General features: G+C 39.6%; 1 protein-coding gene across 3 annotated transcripts in view; it reads right to left on the reverse strand.

Moving 5' to 3' along the window:
* The window catches only part of LOC111564040 (voltage-dependent calcium channel subunit alpha-2/delta-4-like), a 95,252-nt gene extending 94,353 nt beyond the window's left edge, over positions 1 to 899 (reverse strand). For 2 of the 3 annotated variants that reach the window (XM_055009329.1, XM_055009330.1), the window contains exon 1: positions 255 to 899. In XM_055009329.1, the coding sequence (XP_054865304.1) occupies positions 255 to 379 (125 nt within the window). In that variant the 5' untranslated portion in view covers positions 380 to 899. The remainder of the gene's footprint in view (positions 1 to 254) is intronic. The other variant, XM_055009328.1, reaches the window with a different exon arrangement.
* Between the last annotated feature and the right edge of the window lie 11,904 nt (positions 900 to 12,803).

The raw sequence follows: 12,803 nt of genomic DNA on the forward strand, positions 1-12,803 counted from the left end.
AAGGGAAAACTGCAGCCTGCTGACATGCATAGTTACCCCCTTGGGAATGTTAACAGTGCATTCTGGGAATTTGCTGTCTGAATCTTCATTCATCTGGAAAGTCCAATCAGAACTGTCCCCTGTGAGTTTCACATCCAATATGTGTGTCAAAGGCAGCAGAATCGTTTGCTTGCAAGCCCACTGCTTGCTTTTATCACAGCAGGTGGAAGATAGGAGGTGTTGAATAGAAAAAGTTAGGAGGGACAGGTACTCACGTCTCTGGTGGGATCTTTGTCTGAGCCCGAGCAGTAATCCACAGGCACAAAAATACGAGAATCATCAAGATGTTCCTCATTCCCGCTGTCCTGCATTTCATTCTGCTGCTCTGAAGTCCCGACATTGAGCTCTGACTAAATTTTGAAGGCAGTGTCACAGACTGAGCTCAGCTCTGAAAGTTCAAGAGAATGATAAAGAGTTCGTAGGAAACGGTTTCCTCATGTTGGCTAAAGGCAGAAGCCAGCTGAGCTTATCGTGGTGGTCTTTTGACCCTGAATGCTCTCTGTCATGTCTGAATAAACCCTTGCTGCTGCTAACATCTTCTCACCGTTTCCTCTTTTAGCCACTAACAGAGGATCCTTAAAGACTTTAAAGCCATCCAACACAAACTGAAGAAATAAAAAACCTAGTTCTGGTGCAAGAAGAAGAACAGTCGTTGGTAGTTAAAAATCTGTCAAAGACAAAGATGTCAAGAAAAAGGTTTCCTCTGATTGTCCAGGTTGCTTCTCATTTAAGCAGGAACAATTAGTGGGTTCATTTCTCCAGCTTGCAGATAGTTAGGAAGACATAAAGCCGGCTCTGTGTAGGAGATTTTGCAGCCACTAGTCTCTACTGTCGCCCAATTTGCAACATAATCCACTTGGATTAAAAACTCCTCTTCCCCATGGACGAGAGGGGGAGAGAGACAGAGAGGAAAGAGAGAGCAGAGGGAGCAGGGGATTGGTGGAGGGCTCCGTTTTATCTAAGAGGATTAGAGCAATTTCTGGAGACAGACTCTCCCTCAACCAATCAGAGTTGCCAGAAGAGAAACAAACCCCTGAGGTTCAGTCTGGCTGATCAAAGAGAGAAAGAGACCAGCTAACAGTGACATGATACTCACTCCTCTCTTCATATTCATTACACTGTAGTGTAATTAAGGGGGTTGATGCTGTGTTTAAACAGCAGCTCTGAGGTAAGCATCTGGCTGAGAGGCAGCGGCAAATAGACATCTGATGCCTGATATATGTGTCGTTGGTCGGGAGGGAAACAAAGCACTCTGGTTCCAGGTTGTCCAGGACTTTTAACCACCAATAATCTGATAAAAACCCAGTTAAAAGCAAAGTTGTTGACATATCATGGCTTACCATTATCTCAATATCACCCTTCCTCCTCCTCCTCCTCCTTCATCATCATCATCGTCATCATCGCCACCTGCTGCTGCAGAGAAATACATCTGAGCTGTGTGAGATGATGTCCCTATTGGTTGGTTGTTCACTTACAGTAACTGTGTTTAGGTTCTTAGAAGAAGTGAATCAGAATTTTGGCTGCAAAAGGCACAAACAGCAGCACTGTTTAGGAGGTGCCAAATTCTCTGAGAGCTGTCTGGCTGTTTACATCGAGTCAAAGCTGGTTTCATTTAGCCAAGGCCAAGATTGTTTCTTAATTGTACCCAGGCAGTTTGTGCAATAAACCTAACTAAACCCACCTGTAATAGTGTGAGATAACTAAACATAAAACAGGGTCACTTTGGGCCACTTTAGGTCAGAAACAGACAGTAACAATTAGCTGATTTGTAGACAAAAAAATCACCTGCAAAAATTTAGTTCTTGATTAATCATTGACTATTTTTTCAAGCAAAAATGAAAGAAAAAAGACATGTAAAGGAAAATGTAGGTGGATTCTATATTTAAAAGTGTTAATTCTCGATGTTGTTTGAGCCATGTGCTGTTTGGTGTCAAGGGAAAAAATGCCAAAAATGCTCCAGTTTCAGCTTTACATATGGATATTTTTTATTTTTTTCAGCGCACGGTGTAGTCATTTAAATATTTTGGGGATGTTGGACAGTTGCATCGTCAGACTGAAATATCTCATGATGTCATTTTGAACTCATCTGCAGCTCGTTTTCAGATATTCTACAGACCAAATAATCATAATGAAAAGAAATATTACTTTGATGCAGCCCTAATCAGTCACTTCCACATCTGCTGGTGATCTTGAACTCTACGAATGAAAAATGAAGCAGAAACAAAAAAAGAAGATCAGAAAAGATCAGGACGATAATAAAGGGAGATTTCAGTGGGACTTCGAGGATCTGATTCTGAAGCTGCCTGCAGCAGCAACATTGGCACTGAGGAAAAAAGACGAAAAGATCATAAACACTCAGATCAGATCTGTCACTAAGTCTCAGTCAGGTCTCACATCATTGTTTTATGTGATCCAGACTTGTCTAGTCTTTGTTTTGAGTCTTTGCCTCTGATTCCATCTTTTATCAGATCCTATGATGCCCCCTAAGGGTCACAGTGATGTTTTTAATTTTTTATTACTTATGATTCTGTTCACAATAACTCTGGCATTATCTTGCAATACATTTTACATTACCTTGAAATTAGTCTTGTACAACTCCACAGTGCTGTGTCAGTGTTGGAGAATGGTCTACAATCATGTTGAGGCTGCGCAGTAGCTTGGTGGTTAGCAATTGATGGTGCCATTAAGAGCGTATTAGCATTCCTTTCAGTGTTATCTGGTGAACTAATTGAATATGTTGGCTAATTAGTTGTGTAAAGCAACAAAACTAATTAGCTAACATGTTCAATTAGTTCAACAGATAACGCTGAAAAGAAATCCAAAATCTGTCGATAATTTGTGTCTTGTCCCTGTACAGAGGCGGCATTATAACCTTCAAGGCACATTTTTCAAACACAAAAACAGACAAAGAAGGTAGGAGCTGTTTGAAGTCACCATTATACTAAGTGTATGCAACCATGTAACCCACTAAATATGGCGTAACTTGTTAGCAAAACAGGCATGTATGAATTTAAGCCAAACTCAAGCCCAGAATCAGGTAAAAGCACATATACCTACATTTCCACATTGTCTTACTTTGTACAGCGGAACTGACCAAAATATCTTAAAACCAAAACAACGAGACAACAACGAGATTTTGAAAATGGTAATGCTAAATAGTGAAAGGGAAGGAGCAAGCTGTGTGAAATTTAAAGTACATCTGGTGAGTTTGACTGTCTTGGAATAACTGGAATTTCTACAATATTTTCAGAATAAAATTCAGCCTTTTGTCTGTGAAACATATGAAATGCAAATAGTATTTCAAGGGCATGAAATACGTTTTGTGAGGTAAGTTTAGAAAAAATGTAGCTGGAGCTAAACACATGAAGCATCTAAAAGCCTTGATGACTCAGTCTCACAACCACAAAGGAGAAGAAAAAGTTGTTGATAGAGCATTGGCACTAGATTAGAGGCTTTAATCTTTTGTGCCCTGTAAAGGCTGTGAAACATAGTATGAAGTTAAACTAAGGAACTAAGTAGGTCATGTTGGGTTCCTTTTTTATTGATTCAGTGTCAAATCAAGATCTGAAGTCCTAAATAGTTTGACCTCCTCATATTCAGTGTGTCTGAAACTTGAGTCAGTCTGAGGCCTCACTTCATCCTGATCTCCACATTAAGATTGCTGTAACTTTTTTAAATACCCACCCTTCACAGAAGGGCCTTAGCTTGAAAAGTTACAAGAACCTGTAGAACCTACAAATTCTCAGTAATCTGATAATCATCATCGTCACACAGCATCGTTCAAAACTCCATGTTGGCCTCTCTCATACTTCATATTCATTCATGTGCTAATCCTGAAAGCAGCTATGTGGCATTCACACGCAGAAATCACTCTGAACTGTAAGTGCAGGTCTGCTTGCAGCACTCTGGCAGTTTCACTATTCACAGACTCCCAATTAAATATTGATCAGTCACAAAAATAACCGCAGTGTGATCAATAGACCAGAGTGTCAGGGAACAGATGATTCTTCAGCACTGTGATTGGCTGCACTGCTTTCACTGCATTACCACATCCACGCTGTGATTTAATAATGACTAATTATGTGTGTCTTTACTCCCCTTCACATGAGTTTCACTTGTAAAATCAACAAATCTAATCATACACTACCGTTCAAAAGTTTGGGATCATCCAGGTGATTTCAATCATCAATTAGCCTTTCAACACCATTAGCTAACACAATGTAGCATTAGAACACAGGAGTGATGGTTGCTGGAAATGTTCCTCTGTACCTCTATGTAGATATTCCATTAAAAATTAGCCATTTCCAGCTAGAATAGTCATTCATCGCATTAAAATGCCTAGACTGTATTTCTGATTAATTTCATGTTATCTTGATTGAAAAAAAAAAACTGCTTTTCTTTTGAAATAAGGACATTTCTAAGTGACAGCAAACTTTTGAACGGCAGTGTTTGTAACGATCTTGAAACACTTCATAACACACAAACACAATGTGGTCCTGTTACAGAAACGTGCATTAGGGTCAGGGGAGGAAAACCTCTGCAGAAAAATGATCCAACAGCTCCCTCTAGTGTGAAAAGTTCCAAAATACAACAAATGTTTGAAGTTCAGTCCTAAATGATTCATACCTATGCCAACTTTTCATTTATAACGATGTTTTATTTGAACAGTACAGTAGTTGTTTTCTGGTTGAAAATGACGAAAACAAGTGATTAAAAAACAAACAAAAACAACAACAAAAACAAATTAGTTAGACATTATGTTAGACAAATTATGTTGTTTTTTTTTAAAATTATTTATTTTTTAATTTTTTTTATTCATTTCATTTTTCATTAAAAATACTATCTTCACTGTTATTCACATCCCTTACAACTGTCACAAATGTTTTGGAAATAATAAAAATAATTGTAAATTCTTTGTAACATGTTCTACAGCATTCTAACACTATAAACGGCTGATGCAGTAGTTCAAGTGCAAGTCATGGCTAAAGCCAAAGAGCAGTTTTTTTTTCAATGAAGATGACATTTAATGAATCAGAAATACAGTCTAGACATTGGTAATGTGGCTGACTACTGTAGCTGGAAACAACTGATTTTTAATGGAATACTGTATCTACATAGGGGTACAGAGACCCATTTCCACCAACCATCACTCATTTCATTTCATTTCATTTCATTTCATTTCATTTCAAACCTTTATTTATTCTCGAAAGGACATTGACGTTTGCCTCATTTCCCCAACCGTTGAGATTACAGACACATTAAAACAACAACACAATAAAACAGGTACAGAATAATCAGTGTGAACGATGTTTTCATCAACAATAAGGTAGATAAAATAAGATAAAATAAATAATTTAAATAAATAAAATAAAATAAATAAAAATAAAATAAATTCAGGTGAAACAGTTGCAATTAGAAACACAATACTTAGAAATCAAAGTTCTGAACTCTGAAAGAGAAGGAAGAACATGAATTTTTACAAACTGACTCCTGTGTTCTAATGCTACATTGTGTTAGCTAATGGTGTTGAAAGGCTAACTGATGATTAGAAAACCCTTGTATAATTATGCTAGCATGTGAATAAAAGTGTGAGTTTTCATGGAAAACATATAATTGCTAGGTGACCCCAAACTTTTGAACGGTAGTGTACAAGAAACTGTGTATGTGCTACCGGTGCATGGATTTCAAACATACAGCACATCTATTTGAATTCACTCTTCAAATCTTTTTCCACTGATCAGAAGAGAAGTTCAAGAAAATAAATATTAAAGTTAAGTGTTGTAAAATGTCGGGAGATGGATCAGGTTTTAAGATACAAACTTCTTCCGTCCTTTTCCTGATCCAAGTCATGAGGTTCAATCTTCCGTTGACTAACGACTGAATCCTCACATTGCAAGGATTCGGTGTGAGTAGCGCGAATCCTCACACCAGCACATTCTTCAGTGGAACTTCTCAGAACTGTGTGTGTGTGCGTGCATGTGTGTGTTTTAAGGTGCTGATGAGGTGGGTTTCAGGTCCTCGGGGGGGCCATGGAGGATCTGGTAACAGTGTGGTCTCAGTGTCAGAGCTGAGAGTAAATCGCACAGTCAGAGTGCTTCACTGACAGTTACCAAGCTAAAGGTGCTGGGAGGTGCTCAACCTCACATCACAGTGACAAGAGAAAGCAAGCTGAAATACTAAGACTTTGAGTACATTGACAATTTTGCTGTTCTTTTAAAATGTTGTTTGTTTTCCACAGTGAATGTCTTGCGTTGTTTGACTAAAAGCACCCCAAAATATCTTTTAAGGTGTAGATAAACAGACATCTGGTGAAGAAATTAAACAAATAGAAAAAAACTTGACACGCTCTAAAGGTTAGTTCCCCTAAATTACACAAGTTACATATTCATTGTCCCCCAAACAAAACCATTTGCATATTAAAAATCCTAAATTAAATTACAATTAACTACCCTTTAAGCATTTTTTAAAAAATCCATCAGGCTATCAGCTTTGCAAAATTAGTTTCACACATACACTACCAGTCAAAAGTTTGGACACACCTTCTCATTCAGTGGTTTTTATTTAATATTTTCTACATTGCAGATTAATACTGAAGACGTTAAAACTATGAAAGAATACATATGGAATTATTTTGTAAACAAAAAAGTGTTAATCTTCAGTATTAATCTACAATGTAGAAAATAATGCAAATAAATAAAAAGCATTGAATTAGAAGGTGTGTTCAATCTTTTGACTGGTAGTGTATATGGACATATTTTTTTTGGTTCATAATAATAATAATAATAATAATAATAATAATAATAATAATAATAATAATAATAATAATAATAATAATAATGCCTGTCCAAGGTGTCCCCTGTCTTCCCCCTAGGTCAGCTGGGATAGACTCCAGCCCCCCTGCGACCATAGAGAGGATTAAGCGGTGTATAGATAATAGAAGGTCGGATGGATGATTGTAATAAGGAAATTAATTTCGATCCTTTTTTAAACCTGTTTCTCACCAACCGTACAGTGTTAGGAGTGGAGGACCCTAAATGCCTCCCTCCTGCCTGAGGAGAAATTAATTTTAGCATCTAATTTCCAAATCAGAAAAGCTGCAATGGAAACTTTTTTAATGTCTTCTGGACTCATCACAAAAAGTAGTTTCTTAATCAATTTTTTAGAGAGAAATTTGTCATCAGCCAAAGAAACAATCTTTGCCTTAAATCTATAACACACTGCTGTAAGTGGTGCAATAACACAAAAGATTGCACGATAAACTAACAGAGCTCTGCACATGCTCAGTACACCTCTGCTGACCCTCAGCAGCAGTTGTACATAACTGTGATACATGAGTGATGTGACACGACGGGTGACCTGTCAGTGGCCAAGCTGAGTGTCATCAGGCTCCTACTGACACCCATCCACGGTCAGAGGTCAGGTAGTATGCACAGGAGCATGCCGGTTTCATAACCTTCCCATACATAAGAGCTGCTCTCACTGTCAGTAAATACTGATCAGTCAAGTTATGTAACAGTGCTCTACCCCTGAGTTTTATTTTAGCTGCTGTTGGTGCTCCATTCACAAAAACAAAGTGAAAGACTGAAACAGACTGCAAGAAAGCAATCAACGAGTGTCACCCTCATTTGCTGGAGTATAAAATGTTCTACTATTGTGGAAACCTGCATCTTCCTGGCAAGTTTGCATGATATTCGGTTTGCTCACAAGTTGTGAATTCAGTTGATATTAAATCCACATATTTCTTTCATCTTCCTTCTTGCAGCTGCATCACCACCTGTTGATGATGTAATGTCGACAAGAGAAGAGAGGCATTGTGGTGTTCACTGTGAGGGAGCAGGTTTTCTTTTTTAGTGAAAATCTGTTAACTAAAATGAAATCACTGGCTGCAAGGAAATCAACAAGCTTTTGACTTGGAAAAGCATCAATGCAATGAAGGACCACCACATTCAGGACCATCAGAATGAAACTCTGTTCCTCAACACAAATGCTTTTTCTTCCTTTTTTTCCAGCAGATCCTTGTGTATTTTGAACATTGGATTTTCTCTCCTGCGTTTCTACACTGCAAACAGCTGCTGAGCTATCAAAGTCCAGTCCATCATCCTTGGCCTCGTGTTAACACACAACCACACTCATGACCGTCGCTGTGTGTGTGTACGTGTGTGTGTGTGGAGGGGGTTTCATCCCTCTGATATGCAGGGCTTAGCCAGGCCAGAACATAACAATGGCTGTATTGAGGAGGCCATTGCCCCGCGTGGCCTGACGTGGATGGAGTGTTATGGAGGGGTTTGGGAGGTTACAGGGATGTTTTTAGGGAGGGGGTTGTTATGCGTAGATACCCTGAGCCGTGCAGCTGTCGCCTGGCACGCTCCAGCCTCAGGGAGAACCAACAGCTCACGTCAATGCCAAGTGTCCCGCTGCTGCCGGCAGTGGGGGCCTCTGTCATCATGGGGCATCTGGAGGAGGGTAAAGACGGAGGGGGGTGAGCAACAATCACCACAACACCACCCGAACTCCCACCTCCTTCTCTAACCCCCGGGCTGCATGTCACCCAGCTGCTTCACCCTCTGATGCCCCATTAAGATGGAGCGTGTCACAGTTTGAGCGTCAAGCCGTTTATATCACTAACATGTGATCGATTGTCAAGTCTGAGCATCAGAATCCACAGCTGTCAATCTCTCTTGTAAAGTAGGGGAATCCTCTACGAGCTAGCTTACATTGAATACTGTGTACAAACTCAGGGATATTAATATTCTCTTGAACTGCAGGCATCCGAGGAGGGGAAATTATTAGAACTGAGCAACAAAGGTCAGCCAGTGCACATATTCTCTATCCATTATCTACATACTGCTTGATCCTCATTAGGGTCTGGAGCCTATTCTAGCTGACTTAAGGTGAAGGCAGGGGACACCCTGGACAGGTCACCAGTCTACCACAGGGCTACACATAGAGACAAACAATCACAGTCACATTCACACCAATTCACCTAAGCATGTTTTTTTTGAGAGGAAGCCAGAGAAACCAGAGAAAACTCACGCATGTACAGGGAGAACATGCAAATTCTACGCAGAAAGATCCTGGGAAGGCCAGAATGCAAGCCAGGAATCTTCTAGCTGCAAGGCGAAAGTGCTAACCACCAAGCCACTGTGCAGCCCCCATCAACCAAGTCATCACATCAAAACACAAACATCTAGCAAACCCATTACATACCTTCTTCTCAAAGTAAATGTCACTCTATATACACTATTGTTAAAAAGTTTGGAGGCACCTAGGTAATTTCATGTTTTCCATGAAAACTCACACTTTTAATCATGTGCTAACATAATTGCACGAGGGTTTTCTAATCATCAGTTAGCCTTTCAACACGATTTGCTAACACGATGTATCAGCCATTTCCAACTAGAAAAGTCATTTACTATAATAACAATGTCTAGACTATATCTCTGATTCATTTATTGTTATCTTCATTGGAAAAAAAATCCTTTTCTTTGAAAAATAAGGACGTTTCTAAGTGACCCCAAACTTTTGAACAATAATGTAAATCAGTCGACGTAGACACACTCTAACTGCACATCAGAAATCTGATGTTCTGTCATAGGACAGGGTGTTCTTTATTGCGTTACAGAATCACAGTTCTGTAAATGTGCAGCCACATCAAAGCAGCTACAGATCCCAAAGCAATCATCTGTGCAAACAATTGTTTGTAGGTATAAAGTTCAGGGAACACTTGTGTTCCTGTCATGAAAATACAAGCTATCACCTGTTCCTGAGAGACAACTGGTCAGGATGATCAAGATTCAACCAAGAATCACCAAAAAGCAGGTCTGCAATAAATTAGAAGCTGCTGAAACACAGATGTGAGTGTCCACAGGAAAGTATGTTTCACATTTTCATGGGCTGAGAGGCTGCAGTGCAAGAAGGAAGCCCAACTTCTAGAGACGGCCCTTAAAGCTTGACTGAAGCTTGGACAAAGAAAGAAAAGGCCTTCTGGAGGAAGATTCTGTGGTGAGATGAGACAAAAATTGGGCTACCTGGCCACAATGACCAGAACTATGTTTGGAGAAGAGAAGGTGAGGCCTGTAACCCCAAGAACACCAAACCTACCATCAAGCATTGTGGTGGTAGCATTATGGTCTGGAGCTGTCCTGCTGCCAGTGAAACTAGTGCTTTACGAGTGCACCAGTTCAAAAGGAATAATGAAGGAGGATTTCCTTCATATAACTCTTAAAATGTAACTTTAATCCTTACATGAGGAGTAAAACACGATCTCTGTCACTTCGGACACCATCCTGTCCAGACTGGTTCCTGACTGGAGTTACCCAGCTCTCTCTCTCTCTCTCTCTCTCTCTCTCTCTCTCTGTGTGTCTCTCTCACACACACACACACACACACACACACACACACACACACACACACACACACAGAGCTTTACTGAAGTTTTAGATAAAAATAACTGGGTGATACATACACCACTGAAAAACATCAGCGACGGTATGATGGATAATATGGTTGGTGATCATCTGACACAACAGAAGAACTGAACAATTCTCCTGCTGCAGAGATGAAGGGTTAACAGGTGTAAGAAGTCTCCAACGGTTGCACTGTTTCTGTTTTTTGGTTGGATTTTAAACAGCACTAAAGATAACACGATAACTACATGCATTACAGAACAGAGGGATTGAGGGGGAAGTAAACTAAACGAAAGGATCACTTCAGATGCATGAGTTCTGCTGTAGTGTGATCAGTTGGTCTTTTGCACAAGCTCTTTATTTATTGGCTGATCCCTCCACATATTACATCACTGACATCCATATCATGTTGCTCAAAAGTTGAAATGTTCATGGCGACATCTGCTAAATTAAAAATCCAGGCCTGATCCATCTGTGCCAAACCACAAGTGCAGAGGTTTAAACTGCTGCCCCCTCCTCCATTTGCATCACTTCTTGTTCTCTGTTCTCGCTGACGAGCAGCACTCAACTCACAGTTGGTTTATAATTTATCTGCTGGCACTGAGCCAACAGTTGCTGCTCTGCCTCTTGTCCTCTCTGAAGCTCTGCATGGCCACCTGGAGCTGTCACTTCACTACTGCTGCCGCTGCAGCTCTTCAGGGCCAAACTACTTCAGCCCATAAACATGACGGATTTGAAAAGGCCAGTTGGTTTTTGAAGGAAGTCAGAATGTTCAAACTGTAGTTTTGTCACGTGAAAAAGTCTCTGTCAGTGCTTCAGATAGGGCTGGTCCTCACTGCAAACTTATTACTCCACCAAGGAACGTGGCGAAGCTATGTGACAATCAGCGTACGTCTGTCTGTCTGTTTGTCTGTTAGCAACATTACTCAAAAACGGACTAACAGATTTTGATGGAGGTCAGAAATGACACAAGGACCAAGTGATTAGATTCCACCAATTATTAGGCTTACAATCTGGATCCACGGATTTGTTAAAGATTTCTGTATCATTGTGAGATAGCGGCACGGTTTCACTGTAACTATGACTACAAGTGAACACTACGTCAGTTGCCTACTGATGATCACATGATTATGATCCTATTACAAATCAGCCCCTGCAGACATATCGGGACTTATCCGTTGAAAATGACACAATGAACTATTGATTAAACAGTGGGAGTGTTTCCGCGTCCCATCAATTTCCGTCGCCTGCTACATATTTAGGTCACACAATTCGGTATCCGTACATAACGTATGCATGCATAACACACGCCTGTGCTCAGCGCAAGGTCATTTTTTATTAAAGATTTCATCCATCAGAAATGTATACGACTGAGCAACCTTGGTGGAGGACTGCACTCTCTGAGTGCTTTTCTTGTTTGTCATATAAAACAGGTTGTCTTGTCATGACTGTAATTAGAAAAGCACTGGGCCACGAAGGGACGACTTGTATATTAAACGTTAAAATCAAACTCTAAACCTGGATCGATATATTTTTAGCACCAAGGATAGAATTAAATATCCAGACAGCTTACTGAACTCCTAAATGCTAAATTTAGCTTAAAAGTGCAAGTTTGACCCTGTCTGAGTGTAGAAGGTTCTAAATAAAATATAGTCTATACAGTAGTGTAAATATGTAAACTCGGTGTCTACACCAACACAATTATAGTAACCCTATGAACCAGAAAGCAGTTTTCAAAGGCATGTTATCCTAAAAAATCACCACAATTACACAACCACACCAAGCTTCTAAACAGGATAGTTAATCAAAATCACATCATCGTATATGCTTCAATTTAAAAATTAGATAAATAATCACATAGATAATAAATAAAAAAAATCTAAATAACATGTTTGTTCCAGGTTCTGTAAGAGACAAAAAATGAGGCACGTCTCAGTACAAAACAATATGAAAATACACATAAAATGTAATCCCTAAAAGTTGTATAGTATGTAAGGTCATGATTTATTTTTCCAGTATTGGTAATATCTGTGGGTTTTACCTAAATATGTAGTGGGTGGAGGGAATTGAATTGGACTCAGAAACACCCCCACAATTTAATTAATTGTTCCTTGTATAATTGTGGACAGATAAGTCCCGATAAGTCAACAGCGGTCGATTTGTAGTAGGATCGTAATCATGTGATCATCAGCAGGCAGCTGAAGTAGTGTTCTCTTGTAGTCATAGTTACAGTGAGGCAGTGACACTATCTCACAATGATACAGAAATCTTTAACAAATCCGTAAATCCAGACCATAAGCCACATCACTGCCAAAATCTAATCATTTGGTCATTGTGTCATTTCTGACCTTCCCTGAA

Source organism: Amphiprion ocellaris, chromosome 3 (assembly GCF_022539595.1).
Source record: "Amphiprion ocellaris isolate individual 3 ecotype Okinawa chromosome 3, ASM2253959v1, whole genome shotgun sequence".
NCBI lineage: Eukaryota > Metazoa > Chordata > Actinopteri > Pomacentridae > Amphiprion > Amphiprion ocellaris.